Source organism: Phyllostomus discolor, chromosome 9 (assembly GCF_004126475.2).
Source record: "Phyllostomus discolor isolate MPI-MPIP mPhyDis1 chromosome 9, mPhyDis1.pri.v3, whole genome shotgun sequence".
NCBI lineage: Eukaryota > Metazoa > Chordata > Mammalia > Chiroptera > Phyllostomidae > Phyllostomus > Phyllostomus discolor.
Window position 1 is genome coordinate 37,184,029 of NC_040911.2, and position 22,805 is coordinate 37,206,833.

General features: G+C 42.1%; 1 protein-coding gene across 1 annotated transcript in view; it reads right to left on the reverse strand.

The window, feature by feature from the left end:
• The window catches only part of TTC39C (tetratricopeptide repeat domain 39C), a 97,304-nt gene that overhangs the window by 45,185 nt on the left and 29,314 nt on the right, over positions 1-22,805 (reverse strand). The window contains exons 2-4 of the mRNA XM_028524726.2: positions 5,202-5,250; positions 3,312-3,440; positions 267-381 (exon numbers count right to left, since the gene is read on the reverse strand). Coding sequence (XP_028380527.1) covers positions 267-381; positions 3,312-3,440; positions 5,202-5,250 — 293 coding nt within the window. The remainder of the gene's footprint in view (positions 1-266; positions 382-3,311; positions 3,441-5,201; positions 5,251-22,805) is intronic.

The following is a 22,805-nucleotide window of genomic DNA, read 5'->3' on the forward strand; positions in this document are numbered from 1 at the left end:
GTGTCTGTCTGTAGCACAGGTGATCTATCTAAGTAGGACAACTTCTTGAGACAAGAGGAGGAACAAAGACTTTGGCTCTAAAAGCAATCTGTAAACACACCTTAAGCAACCATGGTTTCAGTTTCCCAAGTAATAAAATCAGTATCGGGCCCCAAAGAGGTAGCACACACTGTCAAAGTCTGAAATACGAGGTGTTCTAAAAAATAGGAGTATTACCAGTTGTATGCACTGCACAGCGAAACATTACAAATAATGCTTCAGGATACCTGACAATTCTTGTTTTACAAACGAGAGCACAGCCAGGTAAACTTGACAGTCAGCTATGATTATCTGCCTCTGAAGTCGATCGACCATAGAGGGGGTGGATTTTCGGACATCGACCTGTTCAGTGGGAAGAAAGTACACACTGATAAATCACACACAAGAACACTCCTTCTAAACACCTATTACTTTACTGTGCAAAATGACTTCACTAAAACATATAGCAGTTACTAAAAGCCAAGACCAAATTTATACTATGAGCCTGGTAGTTCTATACTGCCATTAGGTCTAACCTAATTTTGTTACCAATACAATGTTGAAGATTAGAATTCAAAGACAAATACTCTAAATGATAAAAACTGAGTGCCAGGGAGACAGGAAAGCCAACACAGGACTTTACCTTTTCAAAAACAATGTAAGTTCTTACTTATCCAAAATAAAAATCACTAAAGGTGCAAAAAAAATTCCCCAAAGTAGATAGCCTGAAAAGCCACTTGGTAACCATGTACCTTCAGGCAGGACTGATACTGGGGTCATTTCTTAGGCACACCCAGCTGAGATGGGAGAGTCAGAAACTGGTTACATTTTGTTAAGGAGTAAATGCCCTGGAATTAAAAATGAGCTTTGACTGAATCAAAAATTGAACCTGAAATTTAAGTCATACTTCAAGGTGACTACCTCTATAAAATAATAGTTCATATCCTTTGCTAACGCTTGCTAAATTGTAAGTCATTTAACTATATTAGGATATTTGTGCTCAGGACTTCAAATAATAATTTCAGGCCTTCAAAAACCAATAAAATAAGCAAAAAGTAAAACAAAAAGCCCTAACTTTTATAAGATGTTGGTCTTTATTGTAAAGAATGTTTTTAAATGAAGAAAAATCACCGGGAAGTAGAATACTGTATTCCCAGTACAAAGTAAACTTGAACAAAATAAGTGAAATAGCTTTCAAATGCTTCCACAATGACAGAAGTGGTGACAGGATTTTTGCAGATCTGACCACAGCACACACAGTGCACATGACAGAAGGACCGGTTCCCTTTTTGCTGGACCAGCACAATTCACCACAGCCACACTTGCTCCTGGTCCAGTCCCAGCACTCACTACTTTGCTTAGGCAAAAGTCTATCTATTGGTTCTTCTGTTTCTTTGCTTTTAATAACATCTACTCTACAGTGTCATTGGGAGGGCTGATGAGGTGCTGTAGGTACAAATGCTTTCGAAATTGCAAGGATCCATTTCAAATGTGAATTATTAACATATGTGTTAGGCATGGGACTAGATACTGAAAATAGACATGTAAATAAGCTTACGGCCTAGTGAGGGAATGCTGGCCATTTTACTGTGTAATGTAGCAAGTGCTCTGAAGGATAAAGTACAAGGAACTATGGGAATGTGAAGACGACACATCCAAAAGGCTTGGGCAAGAGTTCTTGGAGAAAATGACATCCAAGGAGAAGAATGAGTCCAAACCAGGTCAATAGGGAGGAGCATGCTCTAGGCAGAGGAGAAGTGATGCCAAGTCAGCCACGTTAAGGAGCTTGGACTTCACTGTCATGGCAATGAGGGGGGATGGGAATACTGGAAAGGAAGCCAGCAACGTATTATTTGCATTTTAGAGACTGTAGCATGGAGACCGAATTAGAGAACAGTAAGAGTTAAAGCAGAAACTCCAGTGAGGGTTGTCTTAGGCAAGTAGATAGTGGCTGACCTTGGGGAATGGCAGGAAAATGGCGAGAAGTAGATGAATTTAGAAGGCATTTAAGAAAGAGAGTCAACAGGACTTGGTCATTGGTTAGAGGTAGAATTTGGAGAGAGAGGAGTCAAAGAGCATAAGGGGACAATACTCTTGGCCCATCAGTGGCTTCCTCATAGTGGACACCATAAGCAAAAGCACAGATGAAGTAACCTAGACTAACATGAAGAAGAAAAGATGTTTTCTTTTTAAACATATATTTAACTGATTTTGAAGAGAGAGGCAGGGGAAGGAGGGACAGAGGGAGAAAGGGAGGAAGGGAGAGAGGGAAGAGGGAGGAAAGGAAGGACAAAGGGAGAGAGGAAGGGAGGGTGGGAGAAAGAGGAAGGGAGGAAAGGAGAGGGAGGGAGGGAGGGAGGGAAAGAGAAAAACATCAATGCAAGAGGGAAACATGGATTAGCTGCCTCCCATACACACCCTGAAACCACTACCCAGGTATGTGCCCTGACCAGGAATCAAACACGTGACCTTTTGGTGTACGGGATGATGCTTCAACCAACTGAACACCACCAGCCAGGGTAGACGGGTGGTTTTTGATAACTATAACCTACAGACCCGTCCATCAGCTAAATTATGTGACGTATGTGAGAACCCTGGGCACTCCAGAAGTATCAGGTGTAGGTGGGTGCCTTGCCAAACAAAGCCTAGGACTTCTGTACTGGAAGGTGAAATGTAAGTTAGAAAAAAAGTGGGTTATGATGTTACTGAGACTTTATTTATAACCAAAGGCTGATGGGGCCTAGAGAAAAGTAGGTAAACACCCGAATTCCCAAATTATGCAAAAATGCAATGTATTTGAATTACATATATGCAAGCCTCATTACAAAAGCCTTTGCCACATGGCCTGTTATGGAAGAAGACAATTTTAAGATACCAAAGGAATGTGCACTGAATAGCTCTAATGAATGAAGGAGGCTTCTCTCCTTTTAAGAAATACATTTTAGCCCTGGCTGGTATGGCTCAGCAGATTGAGTGCCGACCTGTGTACCAAAGGGTCACTGGTTCCATTCCCAGTCAGGGCACATGCCTAGGTTGTGGGCCAGGTCCCCAGTAGAGGATGCATAAGAGGCAACGACACACTAATGTTTCTCTCCCTTTCTTTCTCCCTCTCTTCCCCTTTCTCTAAATATAAATAAAATCTTTTTAAAAACTTTAAAAAATACATTTTACATAACCAAAAGTTTTAAGAAACATGTAGTGCTTTCAGTCATATTCTAAATACCAAGACCAAATAAATGAGCAATGTCCTAAATGAGTGGTACACAGTTCATATCTGAAAGACAGTTACTTACATTCTTCTTAATTTTATTCTTGATTGTTTCAATGACTCCAGCCTCCTCACTTTCACACAGCTTTTCTGTAGTTTTTAAGTCATCACATGCCAACTGCATTTTTTCTTCCTCAAATGTCATCATGGCATTCTTCCAAGAAACAAAAAATGAAAAAGAATGAATGAATCAGCAAGTGCGTAAAAACTTGTGCCAATTTATTTCAACAAAACTCCAAACTGTAAAAAAAAAGAATATTTAAATTATATTTGTTGCAAGTGAAAGAATTAGAATGTTTCAGCATACCTATTCATTAAAAAATGATAATCTCAGTATGAAATGAGAATATACCTCTATTACATCATGAAAAAAATACATGGGACTAAATGCCCTTGCACTTACTGTTCTACAATTTTTTCTTGCTAGTTATAAACACAGTAACGAAAACCCTGCATAATTTCTGACTGGTCCTCTTAACTCAGTTTTTGTAAGAGTCTCATTGAAAAGTACATTCTACCCACACGTGGATCACTGACTCAAGTACGGCACAAAAACACCACTGAAACATCAGCTAGTGGATGTTCTTTGAAAATCAGGGACCACAGTTCCAGTGGGTACACTTATAAGGAACTCATATTGTCCACAGGGAAAAATTCCACTGACAGATTGTTCCCAAGCACTTGTTCCTGAGAGACTTTCTCAGGCCACATTAGACTTGATAGGGACAATCCCGTCTCTGCTGCAAACCTGCGGTCTTCACCCAGTAGAAGTGAGGTTTCTGAGATGAATGAGATACGAGATACAGGGGCAGGGCCAGGACACCAGGTCCTCAGAAGGGCCTAGTGACATAATTGTATGTAGCTCTCCACTCCCTATCACACTCAGCCAACTCCACCCTGGCATTCTAGGCCTCCTCCATGTGACTCTAACCCACTTTCCAATACGAGCCAAACCGGACCACAGCCGCCCTTGCCCAAGTCTCCACCTCACTCTTCTTCCCCAGCAAATCTCTACATGGCTACAGCCTCTGCCCCACCTGCCTCCTCTACCCTGCCAAGGTTCTGGTTGTGTCTCCATCAGGTTAGAATCCCCAACCCACCCAGTACCATTTCCTTAAGGTAGGGAACTCTGTTTACTTGCAAAAGTAAAAAAAGTAAAAATTTTGTTGTGTTACCTGGCAATAATAAAAAACAAATAGCTTGAATGAAAATCTATGCCACCAGAAGCTGGCCTGGTGACAGTGGTCAGACACTGCCGGGCTGCACACAACACACCCGTTTGCTGGTGTGTCTCTAAGTCTAGAATCTAAACACTTCTCTCTCCTGTTTTAATCTGTTGGTCTCTACTCACGCTTTTTTGTGTGTGTGCACTCTTGTGTGGTTTAAAAAAATGTATGTTTGAAAGTAGATTAGGTGATGTTTCTGAAAAATAAAAGCATCCAATTGTAAATTGTCCAATTTACTTTATAACCTAACTGCAGCCTATTCTATCAACTCCTAAATATTAAATTACATTTGAAAATGCAATAATAACTGACAAACTTTAGCTATGCTAATTTAATGTGTCTTCCAGCCCATATTTATTCAATAATTTTAGGGCAAACCTTTATTATTCAAAGTCTGAATTAATATTAACTATAATGCAGTTTTAATTTTTAGAAGGATCTTTCAACTACATTTTTATTTAAAATAGATTTTGGTTGGGGAAAAATAGAATACAAGGTCTAAGCATTTTATTTTTGAAATTAGAAAAAAAAGAAAATACAGATGTTGGTTAATAGGCAAAAACTTTACCCCTGTTTTAAAGTCTAAAAGATCTTTCACAGCAGTCTCTCTATATGGCCAGGAGCCACCTAAAGACACACATCAAACACTCACTTCCCTCACACCAGTGCCTCTCCCCACACCAACTCACCAGAAAACTGACAAAGCTGGCTCCGAAACTCATCAGTGGGCTATGATGTCTGTTAAAGAAACAAAATAAAATTATTTTTATTGTAATTTTTTATTTTAAAGACATTTGGTATATAGAGATCATTATATTTTCCCAATAACTGTAGAGAAGTTAAGTTCTTTGAGCAGATCACATTACTCTAGGAAAAAAGTTAAAGACGCAAGGTTTACAGGTCTGTCTGCCTCTGCTTCTTCACAGCCAGGCAAACAATAAAGTCAAACTATGGCAGAGACTGCCTCAGTAAGCCAATCCAACATCTGCAAATACATGGCCCAATAAAGATGATTAATATTCGCTTTAAAAATACAAAACATATCCAAAGGGTTTTTACCACTTGTCCAGCCCACACAAGTTCACTTATCCAAAGAACTCAAAGAACACCTCCCTGGGCCCATCATTCCCTCACTGCAATACACGGTCATTTACCCAATTTCATATATAAGCCAAATGCGAAGCCAAATCAGACTATTACCAATTCAGTTAAAAGAATATAAACCTTCTGCTTCAAATTCACAACCCAATTTCTATACATTTGCACTAAAAGGGAAAGCAAGGTTTAACTCTTCTTAAAGGAAAATAATTTTACTGATTCTTTATTATATAAATTACATATGGTCATTATATATTTTTTGAAAAGACAGGAATGATGTATTTAGTCAACCCCCTATTGGAAATTCAGTTTGTGTCTAAAGTAAGTTTATGTTGGGAGTGGGAGGGGTGAGTATGGGAGATGGGAGGGAGACCATGTACATTTACATGTGTATACATATATGTACACACACACATATACTCTGTGTTCAAATGAATATCTGTACATATATCTTTGTGAGCAAGGACAAATATACCCTTGGGACAAACTGCTCAAGGTAGCATTGCTGAGTCGAATGCATGTCCATTTTCCTCGCAGAATGTGGTGTATGGTGGGGGATGGGAAGGAGTAAGGGGATCAGGAGCTCAAGTTATTTGGGATGTTAACCTTCTGCTACATTTTTTTCCATCCACGTAGTGCCTACCCAAGTTCTACAGTGAGCAGTAGCCTGCTCACCCCCACTTGATAGGATATTTAAAGCTGCAAGGGAGACATCAGGAAGGTCAATTTACTTGCGCAGAATCCCCACGAGTACTGGCAGCCACACGACCCCCGACAACAGCACACCTGACATCACCACACAGGACGTCCCGATCAACCCCACACCCCGCGCCAGAGCAGCTGTCAGCCTCCCCGTTCCACAGCTCCGCACAGACATGCCGTTCGGGCTTCCACCTGCTATCTTATAATCGGGCCTGCTCACCAGTGTCCCCTCCGGAACGCTGTTTTCTGCCTCATCCCTCATCGTTATCCCTTACACACAGCAGGCATTCAACACTCGGATCAGTGACGGGGTGAATGGCACACTCTGCCTTTCAGGAAAAGACACATCTCTATCGAGTGCTGATGAGCACGGCTTTCCCCTTCTTGTCCCTTTCCTTGCTCACGTTAACATTATGTCGTTTAGGAAATTAAAGAAGCTTAAACTACAGCCTAGTGTTGCTACATGTGCTTCTTGTTCTTGACTATAATTAGGAGTCTGAGAGCCATGGCTATTAATTATTCATGGTGTCCTAACCTAGCCCTTAGTACTTTGCATAGCATACCATCTTTTTCATTTTTATATTTCCCAATGCTCATTTCATTTTATTTTTTAATTACCTTTTAGATTCAATACTATCCTGTGTTAGTTTCAGATGTGCAGTGTAGTGGTTAGACAATCATATGCTTTACAGAGTGGCCCCCCAATATTTTAAGTACCCACCTGGCCCCATACATAGTTAATACAATAAAACTAACTATATTCCCTAATATCCCTGTGACTATTTTCTAACTATATTCCCTAATATCCCTGTGACTATTTTGTAACTACCAATTTGTACTTCTTAACCCTTCACCTTTTCCACACAGCCCCCCACATACCATCTTATCATTTAAGTGTGAAACCAGCTGAATGGAAACATTTTTTCCTCCTTGAAGCACCTGGGTTCATTAGACAATAATGAAATGATCAGTAAGCCGGCGTCCTCTCACATGCTGTACTACCTGGTGTTCTAAGAGCTTTCTCTAACAAGACTCACTTGTTTCACTTACTTGGTTTTTTTTAAACACACATACTTCAAGTGATCTTATGTGAATTTACCTTATCTTAATCAATTCTGGCCCACACAAATTTTTTTCTACAGAAAACTTACTCATTTGTAGATTTGGTAATGTTCCCAAAGTGCACAGGATCATTACTCAGAACCGATGCCCAGGGGAACAAAGGAAGAGACTCCTAGGTCACTTCATACACTCATATTAAACAATGGGACCAATTACAGTGACCAAATAAACAATGACCAAAACAGGAGGAGAGAGAGGGTGTCATGCAAGGGTTGAGTACAAAGGTAAACTTAGAGCCAAAATACAAACTTTTCTAGATTTCAGATGATATACAAAAAAAGAAGTGGGGGCAAGTGAAATAGCCAATAGTGAAAACCTCACTCATTGGGAAGGAGGGAAGATGTAAATATACATACATATTTCTTGATATTGAAAAATGCAATCAATGGTAGGATAACCCATACCTGTTTTAAATGGATACCTACAGAGTGAGGGATGAAACAGGAAAAACACAACAAGAAAAAAGCTTCTTTCGATATACTTTGTTTTGTAGGTATGACTTCCGAACTATGTAAATGTTTTACATACAAATAATACCAAATTAAATTTTAATAAAGCAATGCCTAAAAGTAGAGAGTATAATGAGTTAAATGTATCTAATTGCAAATCCACTTGTTAAAAAAACTACTACACAGAGAATGGTATCCCAAGAGATTCTTGAAACACAGTAATCTGACAGCACATCCCTGTTACAAAATACTCTTAAAAACAGATCCCGAAGGATGGCAAATATTTTTAAAATTCATTCTTGGTAATCATATTCTTACCAGTCAAATTGGACTGCTATTCTGTAAATCTGCTGGGTTTGTCATTTGTGATAAAGCAAGGGGTAGGTATATCAGTGTTTGCTAAGACCCAGAATTTTGTGTGCAGGAAAAAGTATAAGCTGATTAAGTACCTTATAATTCAGAATACGCACTGGAAAACAGATGCAAATGCATTGTATTTTTCGTTTAAGAAAATACGCACTTTCTGGCTCTGCCTACTAAAGAAGCCCAGAAACAAGGGCCGCCCCAGGGCTCTGCACTTGCCCGGCAGCCTCTCTGCAGATATTCAGTAAAGGAGACCATCGTTGATTCCAAGTCAGGGGCAAGAGATGTTTAGGAGGAGCCTAGACTATCTCGTTAGAGCAGAAAGGAAGGAAGTTTAAAAAATATATCATGGTCTTGATGAGGTTCCCACTTGAAGAGGTTAGCAAACATGGCACAATTTTATCATCAATGAGGGTAATGAATTGAAATATCAAATAAGTTTAACCCATAAACTCACAATAATTTTAATTTTTAAAAAATCTCACTGACTACCTATAGAGAATCAACTCATTATTTTGAAAACTGATTTAAAAATTAAAGAATAAGCATTTACCCTGCCTTCTCTCTATGAATTCAGAGTAAGCAATTATTAGGTGGGGGATTCTCTTTACAAAAATATGCTGGGATAATAAATGAAAAGCAGATGATAGAATCAGATTATCTCATTTTGCAGCTTCAAATGAATTAATCAACTAAACAATGATCATAACATATTCACCACCACCATGCTGATTTGATCAGCAAAATCCAAGCTGTGGGAAGTTTTACAGGAAAAAGATCCTAGTTCCTTCACCAACAATAACAAAGTGGGGAAAAAAGAGACTAAAATAATTTCTAAAATAGAACAGCAGGCATAAAAACATGTAAGATACATAAAACAAAAACAAATATATATACACATATACATAAACACATACATACACATGTTAACAAGAATTAGAAAATAAAACTTAAAAATCACTCACAATAGCACCAAAGTATTAATTATCTAAGGATAACCCTAACGAAGTATTGTTAGGGTTATACAATAACCCTATTGTTAGGGTTAACAATATTGCTATACTGAAAACTCAAAACATTAGTAAGAAAAGAGAAAGACCTAAATCAGGGTTTGTCAACAATGGCATTCTTAGAATCTGGAGCCAGGTAAAGTTTTGTTGTGAGGGCTGCCATCTGCATTGCTGAGCAGCACCCCTGTCCTCTACCTGCAAGGCGACAGTAGCATGCAGTCCCCACCCCGAAAAGATGTGACAACCAAAATGTCTCCAGACATTGTCAAATGTCCTCTGGGGGCAAAATCTACCCTGCTGTGACCCACTCACCTAAATAAAGAGATAGGCACTCCTTATGGATCAGAAGGCTCCATGGTGCTAAAATGTTCATTTCTCTTAAACTGAACTACAGTTTCAAGCAATCCCAAGTAAAATTCATGTGTGTGTGTTGATTCTAAAAGTTACATGGAAAATCAAGATACTTCAAAAGGTCAAATCAAATTTGAAGAACAACAACAAAGCTTCAGCTATATTACCTGATATCAAAACTTAATTAAAATTAAGAATTTTCAATCACTCATAAGATATTGAAAAAAGCAAATCACAGACTGGGAGAAGATATTTGCAATAAACACCAACAAAGCACTGATCTTCAGAATACTCATATGTACAGAACTCCTGTGACTCAGTTAAAAAAAAATAACCCAGTTTAAAAAAAAAACTGGCAAAAGTCTTAAACAGGCACTTCACAAAGAGGATACCTGAAAGTCAATAAATGTAACAGAAAGTGTTGAAAAGCATTCATTATCAGGGAAATACAGATGAGATACCTCTCTAATGTCATCAGAGCAGCCACATCACCTCCAAGGACTGACAGCACCGGACCTCAGTGAGGACGTGGTGCACTGGCAGCTCTCCTGCACGGCTCAGTAGCGTCTGCTAAAGCTGGCCGTGCCTACTCCATGGCCCAGTGCCTTCATTCCTGGGCACTCACACACAACAGAGGGGAATTACTGCATCCCCAAAAGACATGCATGGTATGGAAGGAGCAGTTTTATTCACAGTAGCCTCAAACTGGTAACAATTCAAATGTCCATCAATAATAAAATGGATCAAATAACGGTGGCATGTTCATTCAATGGAATAGCACACAGCAACGAAAAAGAACCAACTACTACTAAATGAAAAACGTGAATTAATCTCATGGACTTAATGATGAGTAAGAGAAGACAGACGCAAAAGAGTATATAATGAATTATTCCATTTATTTGGAGTTTAAAACCACTATTTTCATGACAGAGGTCAGAACAGTGCTGCCTGTGGGGAAATATCAACTGAGAAAAAGCCCAAGGGAAGATACTGGAAATATCCTGTAACTTTATCTCAATGTAAGTAGTTACATTGCAGTGTTTGCATAATTATATATATTCTTTATTGTATGTGTTTTTCCTTATGAAAAAGAGAAAGTTAAAGAGAAAAAAATAAGTCAAATAAATGATCGTTGGTGGTTATTTGATTGTATTAGAGGATTACTATTAATTTTTAAAGTATGACAATGGATGAAAGTATATACAGATGAAATAATATGCTAACCAGGATTTGTTTAAAAAAATAATCTGAGGTATCTGGCAGGGTGGTTCAGCCACATGGTACATCACCCATATACCATAAGGTTGTGGGTTCCATTCCCTGTAAGGGTACATAACTTGGTTGTGAGTTTGAGCCCCAGTCACAGCATGTATGAGAGGCAATTGACTGTTGTTTCTCTCTCTCTCTCTCTCTCTCTCCCCACCCCCCTCTAAAATCAACAAACGTATCAGGTAAGGATTAAAAATATAAAAACAATTTGAGGTAAGAGAATTAAAAGTGAGCAGAAATACAGATAAAACAAGTGGGCCATGCAAACTTGACAATTACTGAAGCTGGCTATTTGCAAAACGGGAGTTGATTAAACTATTTTATGTACTTTGGAAGATGTAGGCTATTTTTCAAAGTCAAACGTTAAAGAAAATACATAAGTAAGCTCCCCAAAAGATGTCTTTTGGAATCCTTCGATGAGAAGGCTCCTACTGGTCACTGCTGTAATTTTCTTTCTGAATAGGAACCATCAGTAACAAAAAGGCTCTAATTTCTCTCTGTGTGATGAGTTTCCCAAAGGTAGAAAAGCTGTTGAGAAAACAAAGCCACAAGTGATTTTCTATTTCTACACGTATTGATATTGCCATGGAAATTTTAAAGACAAAGTTTCCCCAGGATATTAAAAACCGGACTGATGAAGATGCTGTTCCCTGAAACACAGAGGCAAGGAATGTATACATTTGATTCTCAAGGAAGATTTTTCCAGTAAATCATTACTACAGGACAGTTCCTGACTGAAAATGCTTCTTCAAATGTAATTTTATTCCCCATAATGGCAAATGGCTGGAATTTTTTCAGCCTTTCTTTGATTTTTCAAAAAATGGTCTATATTTATATAACGCTGAGTTCTTACAAGAATTCTCCAAAGTGACTCTTCTCCCCTTCAGGTGTGTGGGCAGACTGGACTCTGTGCATTACCCAGACTGGAAATCCAGGGCCACCTAACCCTGATTGGCCCGTGGAGGTCAACCTCCTCTTTCACCGCAGCCCTGAGGTCCCAGACCCAAAGGCTGAAGAAACTACTGCACAGATTCCACACCCCAACGCTGCTCTTAAGGAGGCATGCCTTTCCTTTTCTGTAACCCGTGTTTTTAAAATCACAGGCCCAAAGGACCACGGGAGTCGACCTCACACGATCGCCAACCCAGGCGTTACTGAAGGCTTCTCTGCACGCCTCTCACCGTGCCTTCGGAAGCATGGCTGTGCTGACAGGACAGGTGCCACCCCTTGCTCTGCCCAGGGTCTCAAAAGGGGGCTTTAAGGGGACAACACTGGCTCAGGATTTCATTATTCTTTCCAAAAGTAAACAATGCCAACAGAAGGGGAAAAAGCCAAGCACATGAAGCCATTCACTGCAACATTATCCAGAACAGGGAAAACTGAGCTTTAGAAAACTGTCCACAGACAGGAAAAGCAGCTTCATGTTATTGGATTCGGCAACAATTTCTTTGATATGACACCGAAAACACAGACAACAAAAGTAAAAACAGGTAATTTTGACATCAAAATAAAAAAGTTTGGCCCATCAAAGGACACAATCAACAGTGAAAAGGCATTCCATAAGGCGAGATGCTTGCAAATTATATATCTGATAGGGGCTTGGTAGCCAGACTATATAAAGGACCTCAACAAGAAAACAAGAAACAACTCAATTAAAAAAGTGGACAAAGGACATGAACAGACATTTCTTCGAAGGAAATATATGAATGGCCAAAAAGCACATGAAAAGATATTCAATATCACTAATCATTGGGGAAATGCAAATCAAAACCTCACGCCCATTAGGATGGCCACTACCAAAACAACAGAAAATAACAAGTGTTGGCAAGGATGTGGAGAAAAGGGAACCCTTGCACAGTACTGGTAGAAATGTAAAACTGTGCAACCACTATGGAAAACAGCATGCTGGGTCCTCAAAAATTGGAATTACGGTTGTGCCTTGGTTTCCACAAGGGACTGGTTCCAGGACCCCTGGAAAGTACCAGCATGCAAGGATGCTCCCTTACATCAAATGGCACAACATTTGCATATAACCTACACACATTCTTTCCTGTATTTTAAATAATCTCTAGATTACCTACAATATGTAATACAACGTACGTGCTGTGTAAATAGTTGTTACGCTGAACACAGAGAATAATGACAAGAAAAAAGATATATGTTGAAGACAGATGCAACCATCGTAGGCCAAACTCCATAGTGCACACATCAGCAACAAGACTTTTTCCCCAAATATTGTCTATCTTCAGCAGCTGAACCCATGCGTGTGGAACGCATGGACATGGAGGACTCACTGTACCATACGATCTTGTGATCTCACTTACGGGTATATGCCAAATGAACCGAAATCAGGAACTCTCCCAGATTCATGTTCTAGTGGCATTATTCACAATAACTGAAAGGTGGAAACAACCCAAGTGTCTGTAGATGGATGAATGGATAAACTGTGGTATACACATCCAGTGGAATATTATTCAGCCATTAAAAGGAAATTCTGGCATATGCTGCAGCATATGCTGCAACATGGGTGAACTTTGAGGACATTACGCTAAGTGAAATAAGCCAGTCACAAAAAGAAAGTATTGTGAGTCCACTTACCTGATATACCAGGAATAGTCAAATTTAGGCAGGCAGGAAATAGAATGGTGGCTGCCAAGGGCTGGGGAGGGGGAGGGGAATGGGGAGTTTACTGTTTAATGGGAACGGAGTTTCAGTTTTGCACGATGTTGTGAGTTCTGGAGACTGCCTGTGCAACACTGTGAATGCACTTAACACTACTGAACTGTATTCTTAAAAATGGTTAATTAATGGTAAATTCTAAAATTTAAACTTAAATGTTTTGAAAACAGAAAAAAGTCTGCAATAGAATAAATGCCTCATAGATTCATTGAACAGAACATTATGACCTAGAAAAATGCCTGACCAAATTTAACATAAAAGCAGCAATTCTGTGTACACTATGTTAAGTATGAATAAAAAATGAATGTGTTGTGAGAAGCAGTAACATTAAAGGTGAGTCTTTTCCGTGATGAATGTGTGTATGTGGGGAGATAAACAGTCATGAGTAAAACTGCACCAATCATCTCTGTCTCAGTGTCATCACAGACATTCTCCGATCATGTAGACACCTAATTTTAGAGAGAAAAATGCATCACTTAAATCAATTTACTTCTTCCAAATACTCCCTGTGGTTTCATTGTTGCTTTGATACAGTTTCTCCACAGAATGTATCATCCAGCCAATAGAACAGAATAATGGGGCAATTCAACAGCAAAACAGCCAAAGCTGGCTGCGTGGGAGAGAGTGATTCTGTTAGTGACAAGCCGAGGCCTGGCTGTGCCCAGCTGGGGCACGGGCAACACAAGGCTAGTCAAGACACTGCCCCAACCGAAGCAAAGACAGACACTTCTGTGAGGTTACCACTCCAAAAGCCTCCATGTTTCAAAAACAAATGCAAATGATTTGGGCATTACTTTTTATATTATCTATATAAGTAGTATAAACAAGATTTTAAATGCAATCTTTTCAAATAAAAAAAAAAAAGAAGAAGGCCAGTAAAGCATCAAATAGAACCGAACTTTGTCATGCTACATGAATTATCTTAAAATTTTTTCATTTTTAGTAGTGCAATCTTCCCTCTACCTAATTGATTCCCTGAATCTTGCTAAGAAAAAAAGCTTTGTAACAAGGAGTTTAAGAAGAGCCAAGATAAAAGCTAAAATATGCTAAAGTCAGTGCTAAACAGATAAAGCCTTGAAATGCTTAAATTTCACAGTGCACTGGCCCCTGAAATGTGGCCCTCCCTTAACTTGGACTTGTGGTTCTTGCGCAACTGGCTCGATTTTTACTGCCCTCTTTTTCCAGTTCTCTAACTTTCAGTACACTGTGTTACCGGCAAAAGAGAGGATTAATTTGAGTCTTCTGCAAAAACTGTTTCCCAAATATGCTGAACTTACACCACTCAGAAACGGGAAGCTGCTCGGAGGCCTCCGTCCGAACTTGAAGATGTCGGCAGTGACCACAGCAAGAACGTCTGGCCTGCCAGTGCCGAAGGGTATACGAGTTCTTCCCACTCACCAGCCAGAAAGAATGAAAGACTTATCTCTAGTCAAACTGTGAACACAATGAACAATGCTGATATTCATAGCACCTTGGTTTTGCAGCATTTAACATTTTTTATTTTTATTTATTTTTTTAACCTTCACCCAAGGACATGTTTTTACTGATTTTAGAGAGAGGAAGAAAGAAACATTGATGTGAGAGAAACACTGATCAGTTGCCCCCCATACGCACCCCAACAGGGGCTCGAACCCACAACCTAGGTATGTGCCCTGACGGGGGGTCAAAACTACCACCTCTTGGTGTGTGGGACCACACCCCAACCAACTGAGCCACCCAGCCAGAGTGCCCTTCAGCAGACGTTTTTTAGGAGAGAGCATCTGCCATGTACAGAAAAGGAGGTTTCCTCCAAAGTGCTGAGGAGAAACTCTAGACCACGGGTCTAGGAAGAAACGTGCCTTGTCTACAGCAGGTCATGGGAAAGGTTCATTTTAAAGGTTTTTCTTCACATGATTTATATAATACTTATTAAGAATATTTTTCAAAAGGAAAAATCTAGTTATTCTGGAAGCATCTTAGCAAAGAAGTACTACGAATACTTCCTTTCTGTATTACTTACAGTATCCCCAGAGATCTCACGTGTAATTGGAGAGCATTGGTAGAATTCCTTTTTGAAGCTTGTTACAAATCAGACTGTAATATAAAATTCACGATCTGTGGTCTTTCTACAAAGTTAAATCACTTCCACAGGAATCCCGCTGGATGAATCCCATTCACCGGGTACCACCCTCACCACAGGCTGGCACCATTCGCCTCACTGCTCCACATCTTCCCGTTCTCCACGATAAATTTCCCATTTTAAAGGAGCTCCCACAGGGCACAGTGGACGCTGACCCTGCTCAGTGAAGGTTCAAAGTGTCGACTCTATCTGAGTCAGACCATGAGGAGAGTGCTCAAGAAATCAGGCCCAACAAAGGCAATACAATTCACCGTCATGTCCAAGAATTGTGTGTGGTTTTTGCAGGTTGTCCCTAGCCTCCATGAACAAAGTTTTCTAAGACACAACTATACATTGTAATTTTTTTTTAGAAAAGAACAGGACATTTAATTTTAAAATCACACACACTCAAGTCATGACCAGATAACATCCTGCAGTGTACCAGACAGTAAAAGAGCCCCGGCCAGGTGCTCAGTTCTTTGGAGCGCCATCCCACACACCAAACGGTTGCGGGTCCCATCCCCAGGCAGAGAACACACCCGGGTTGCAGGTGCCGTCCCCAACTGGGGCGTATACAGGGGGCAACCAATCGGTGTTTCTCTCTCTCCTTCTCTCCTTCTTCCTATCTAAAATCAATTTTTAAGAAATCCTCCACATCCTCGGGTGAGGATTTAAAAAAAATAATAAAGTAAATGAAAAGTGACCCCTTCTATACATGGCGCTCTAGGAAAAAGTCTAATAGTTTTGCTTCATTCGCCCATTCAGAGCACATTCACTGAACATGCAGTGCACACAGCAGGCACGGCACTGTGCCCAGGAGGTGCAAAGATGAGCGCGAACACCGTGCTCCTCACGGAGCCCACACTGTCCAGCCCAGCTGCTGAAGAGAAACATTCCAACAGCAGCGCGTGGTGATGGAAGGTGGGTAGGTAGGTGGCTGTTAATTTTACTCGCAACGTCATCCCCTAATATCGTATTTTATGAAATCTAAAAATGACTACTTGCCAACTTTGACTTTCTCTTCTCTAGTTTTTTAGGGAATATATTAATAATCTTTCAATCACTCTCTATCGCATCTCTATATTTAATTTTTCTGCAGAGCCCTTACTACTTAATATTTATCTCATTATTTTTCAGAATAAACGGAGGCTGCCTGAGAGTGGGAGCCCATCTCTGCCATGCACCGCTGTCCTGACCACAGAGGACACAGCCTGGCACCTAACAGGCGGCTGAGACGTATGTTTCATAAACCAACCACCTCCTACAAAATCCACACATCATGATACTTTAACTGATGGACCCTCCTCCACAAGTCCAAAAAAAAAATAACCAGCTATAAAATCATCAGCAACCTGAGTCCATAAAAGCTGCTTTCACATACACACAAAAAAGTGCTTGTTTCCTTTATCAGAAGACAGCAGTGGGGAATTTCATAGAAAGACTCCTACCCTTGCTTTTCAGACCCAAGCCAAAGCATGGCTGTTGGGGAACTTGTTATCTACAGCACAGCATGTCTCTAAAAATGCTGATCAGCGCAGTCATTTAGTTTATGACTGTTTGGAATCGATCCAGTCTTCTGCTCTGTGTTTACATGTGCCCACCCTCACCAGATTTGGGAGTCTTCAGTGTACCACCAGTGGGCCACAGAGGCACCCCACTCCGGCTCAGGGGTACAGCCCCACTGGAGGGACGCCAGTCCCCTGGGAGCAGCTGCTCCCGTGCGCGCACCAGTGTTTGCACTCACAGCCACTGGAGCATCTTATCGCTTATTTCAACTGCTTGTGATGTGGCCTTGCACCTTATCAGAAAACAACCTTATAATCGACCATCTGGAGCCAAGAAGCCAAGACTCTCCTTGGAAGCAGTGATGCTGTAAACTAGCTAGGGGCATCACATGGGAGGACTTCTGGCAGCAGACTGAGGATCTGGGTTTCCTCCCCACATAGGGACCTCGATGCAGGAACCTCTATGGAAGTCTGTCTCCTCCTACAACTTGAGGTCCTAGTTATCTACAGGCAGATAATTAATTAGCCAGTCTACGCAGCACTGAGAAAAAACCACTATGTCCCTGATCCTTACTTTTGAAGGACAACTTCTGAACAATGTGTTTCTAGGGTGCACGTACATTAAGAATGCATTCCCCCTGGCTGGCGTACCTCAGTGGATTGAGCTCGGGCTGTGAATCAAAGTATCGCAGGTTCAATTCCCAGCCAGGATACATGCCAGGGTTGCAGGCCACAGCCCCCAGCAACCGCACATTCATGTTTCTCTCTCTCTCGCGCTCTCCCTCCCTCCCTTCCCTCTCTAAAAATAAATAAATGAATCTTAAAAAAATAAGTTATAAAAAAAAAGAATGCATCCCCTGTGTGTGGTTAGACACCCCCCTCCCCAAAAGCCACTGAGGTGATAAAAATAGACAGGCTCTACAACTATGTGGCAAAAACAGAATTTTCTCTTTTTAGGCTTGTCTCTGCTATCCTGCAAAGAAAAGGCTCTCACACTCAGGGTTATGCCTTAGAGGCTGGAGTGGAGGGAGAGTTGGAGAACAAGTACAAATGAGGAATGGTGAACAGGACAAAGGACAAAGAGGGCTTGGCTGGGAAGCTGGCGGCCCAGGAGGGCTGGGTGCTACGCCTTACTGTGGCCTAAATGGTGGCCAGGCACCCAGCCAGCCAGGCCTGGAAGGAAGATGTGAAAATGTATTGGAAATGCAAAGCAGGGGTCCCAAGAACATAGGAGAAATTCCCCACAGCCCATGGTGGGGAGAAGGGGGAGTGAATGACAAGAGCATTAAGATACTTTTCATAATGATGGCAAGTTGACAGCCCTGTCCTTCCTGAAGGGAAGCAGACCCCTGCCCCGGGTCAAAGGAATACTTGACTCAAGAGTGTACAGTGGGTAGTGACATAGCCAGGGGATATGAATGCCCTCCCTGGATGTCCCTATGTCATGGGGAACTCTTGCCCTGACTAAAGATGGCAGCCAAGAGAAGGTAAAAGATATGGGGGGCGGGGGGGAGTAGCACATTGCAGGAGGGGCCACATATGAGGTCACGTACGAAGTTCCAGGCAGAGCATTTAAAATGAGGGCCAAAAGAGTAGAGAGGCAGCCGTGAGGGAGGAGCCATGAGGTAGGGGGATTTGGCCATGCAGCCTGGGCTGGGAAGGAAAGGATTCCGCCACAGGGCCGGAAGAGGAGGGAAGCAGCCATGAGGGCTGTAGGGAGATTCAGCCATGAGGTCTGAAAGAGGAAGCACCAAGCAGCTATGCAGTCTGTAGTGAAACAGCCCACCATGAAGTCTGGTGTGTAAGGTAAACGCCATGCTGCCTGAGAGTCAGGATTCCGCCACACGGCCTGGGGTAGTGAGAAAGCAGCATGCAGGTGGAGGACAGGGGGTTAGGAGAGAGCTGATGGAGCGGTGCAGGGATCCTGCAAAGCTATAGAGCTGTGCGGGAACCTGCTGGACCAAGCACAGATTTGTGGGAGATGCTTTGGAACTGAACTGTGACCAGGAATGTAGACTTCTGCTTCTCTGAAGGACGAACAGAGAAGCCACTCTCTGGACTCCACCATGATCCAGTGTAACATGGCACATGCTTTCCTGGACTACTACATGGAGGGTGAGGACAACACACCCCAGATCCTGAAGGAGAGAGCTCTTGCAAGAGTATGGTGACTATGAAACTCTCAAGTGTGCCTTCCAGAGGGGATGGAGAACTGTTTGTGCAGCCAGCTTAAGAACAGATAAGGATATGGGGAACTTCTGGGCATGCTTTTGACTTATAGCCTGATGGGGAGCAAGGAAAGTGCTGGGTCTCATGGGAAAACAGGGCTCTGAGCAGGAGTGCTCTCACCCCTACACCCTGAGGTTGGAATCCTGTAAATAAAAACCTGTTTCCTTCAACACTAATTGTTGGGTCATGTATTAAGGTGACATGTGGACGGGCTCTGCTTTGCTCAGTTACAAAAAGACTGAGCGAAATGAAAGCCAAGAAGCTTTGCCATCAAGTCCCACTCTTTAAAAATTTCCAAATGATTTCAGTTATGTGGAAGGAAAGGGGCCTGACAAGCTCAGGGGAGGCCTGTGTGGCAGCTGTACAAACTCAGAGACCTAAACTAACCACATAGGATAGTCTGAAACTAAAACAAACTAAATGCAGTTAGTTCATGGCAGGTAGTTTTGTCCTAGACTGACAGCTTTCCTTATCAAAGGTCAATCTTTACTGTAACTGAGGCTGTCTGTTGTCTTTTTGCATCTACAATAACATATCTTTAAAAAGTCAAATTTCCTTTTTCCAGCCCCTCAAAGCACAGGTACTGCACCAGAAGGGACCACAACAGCCCCTGATTGTTATTATCATGTTAAGTGACTGTTAACTATTCGGTACCCACCTGTATAAAAGTGTCTTTCATTTTGCTTTTTATCCAGTCCCAGAGGTTCTCCTCCACCCTTTGCTTTCTCCTGCTTCCCTAATCTGTCACCAGTGGGTTTCATGTAATCCCCTCACGCCTCCTCTTTTGATTGTAACATACAATATAAAATTGGATGCTCTACTGCCATTCTCCGGAGCATTTTCTCAACTCCTTGACATTTTGCTTCCTGGCGATTGCCATCAGCTTGGCTCAAATAAACTCACAAAAATTCTTCCAGGTTTGGACAATTCTTACGTCCACATTTATAACTAACTTGTCTATTTAACATGACAGACTGTTCAGTAAGTTGATATTTAGGAAATAAAAAGTCTTCCTTACATAAAAATTCAGTTTGTCTTGAGACAGAAACGAGAAAAAGAAGTGCTTCCACTGTATTTTCTTTTCCAGTATCACTGTACCCTGTGAAATTTCCAAATCAAGAGGAAAACGATGAGGAGGGATTACTGTGCTCTCTTGCCTTTGGCTTCGGCACTCGGGGCTCCTGGCCTGTGTTACTGACCTCCCACCTCTTTCCTCACTGGCTCCTGCACATGCTCCAGGCCTCAGTCCAAAAGGTGCTGGTTCCACACCACACGCCCGGGCCCTGAGGGCAGGCTGGAGCCCTCCTCTGGGCTTGCACTGCTCCTCAGCCTTTGCCTTGAGAATACTACTCTCACACTAGCCCCGCTTCCCCATCAGAATGGTGCCTGGCACACAGAACACCCTCAGGACCCCTTGTTGAATGAATGAGTGAATGAGTGCCTGACAGAGTAGAAAAAGACTAATTAACAGAAGGCAGAGAAAAATGACATCAGTATGTTATTAAATGTGGTATGTGATAGGTGAAATTATATCTGTTCAAGTTGGAAAGCTGTTTTACTGAGAGAAGAAATCATTAAATATGGCCTAGCATATAGGAGGTAAAATATAAACATCAATTTACTGACGTTAAGAAATAATGACTTGGTCTAAATACAGAAAAAAATCTTTCCCATGCCTAAGCTAGTTCTGAATACAGAATTAATACTTGCACTGGAACAGGGTGGGTCAGACAGAGGTCCCCTGAGAATGGGAACCCCACCCCCACCCCAAGTCCTGCAAAAAGGCAGGCGGGGGGAAGGATGAAGAAGGGACACAAGGCACCAAGTCTGAGGCCCACTGTGTAACAAAGGCAGGTTAACAGCCCTTGCTTTCCTGGAGAGAGGAGCTGGGAAGAAGGCTGTTGCCCTGAGGGAACATGTGTGGGCAGTTACTCGTGACCTAGTGGGTTGGGGACGGGGAGCAGGAAGTTCACATAATGCCTGTGTGAGCTGGAGGGCTGGACGCCTCACCCAGGAGGGACAGATGCACGTACACCTGTGTGTGGCTGGGAAACTTGTCCTTACTAAAAATGGCAGCCAAAAGAGGGTCAAAGACATTGGGGAGCTGACAAAAATGGCAGATACTAACACACAATTGGAAAAGCCAGATGTCTGGTCACACAGGAATTTGTGAGCTGAACATTTAAATTTCAGCGTGCCGAGAAACAGGAGGTCAGTTGGAAACACTCTCAGCACCCTCCTGCACAGAAGACAGCAGCAGAGTTGGCGGCGCTGCGGGGGCCCTGCCTGGCCAAGCACACAGACACACTGGTGAGCTGATGGCCGGAGAAAGGCAGCTCCTAACGAGAGAAACTGATGCTGCAAGGACTCAGGCAGATTCATACAGACTCATGAGAGATGCTTGGAGTTGCACGGTGACTGGGAATGCTGAGCTGCAGACTTCAGTGTTTCTGAGGGACAGTACTTTTGAGTAGCATATTCTGAAACTGGTCTGGCTCAGCAAAAGGAGGCAGGGCTATTTGTTTTTGGGTGTTTTAAAGGGGGCAGGACTTAATGGCAAAAAGGGTCGCTTGCACTCTCCTTTTTGTCTCTCTCTTGTCCTCTCCCTTGGTACACAGAAGCGACTCTCTTGCTTTGGAGCTTGGTGCAAGCCCTCTGAGCTTTTGGCATTTGGATATTCTGGGCCGCTGGCCCTGATCCCTGCATGGACAGGAGTACTTGTGGGACCAGGAGGTGCAGGGCCCAACAGGAGCTTAGGCCCTGCATGGATGGAAGACCACACCTAGAGACAGGTCACATGCTAGGACATGTGCTTCCCAGGGCTCCAGCATCTGGGACCCATGATCCGGTGCAGCACGGCACACGGTTCCAGGGCTGCTACATGGAGACTGAGAGCAGCGCACTCCAGATCCTGAAGGAGGGAGCTGCAGCAAGTTGGCAACTCTGAAACCCACAGGTGCACATTCCAGAGAGGATGGACATCCACTGGTGTGACCGACTTAAGGACAGATAAGGACATGGGAAACTTCTTGGCATCGTTTTACCTTGTAGCCTTTTGGGGAGCAAAGGAAGTTCTGGGTCTCAGGGGAGAGAAGGGCTCTGAGCAGGAGTGCTCTCAGCCCCCACTCCCCGAGGCTGGAATCCTGGAAATAAAGACCTGTTTCCTTCAAAACTAACACTGGGTCCTGTGGACTCTAGGTGCCAAGTGGCTGAAATCCAGTGTGCATGGTTACAGCACAGTCTCTAGAGCATTCGAAATGCTTAAAATGACTTCGGGCTTTATTGTTAGGCATTCTTAAGACATAATTCTACAGGTTTATTTCTTGAATCATTTACCTGTAGTACTCTGAAAAATACTTATGATGACATTACAAAGGCAGCTTCCTAAACTAGAACTTCTTTATCATAATTATAAAAC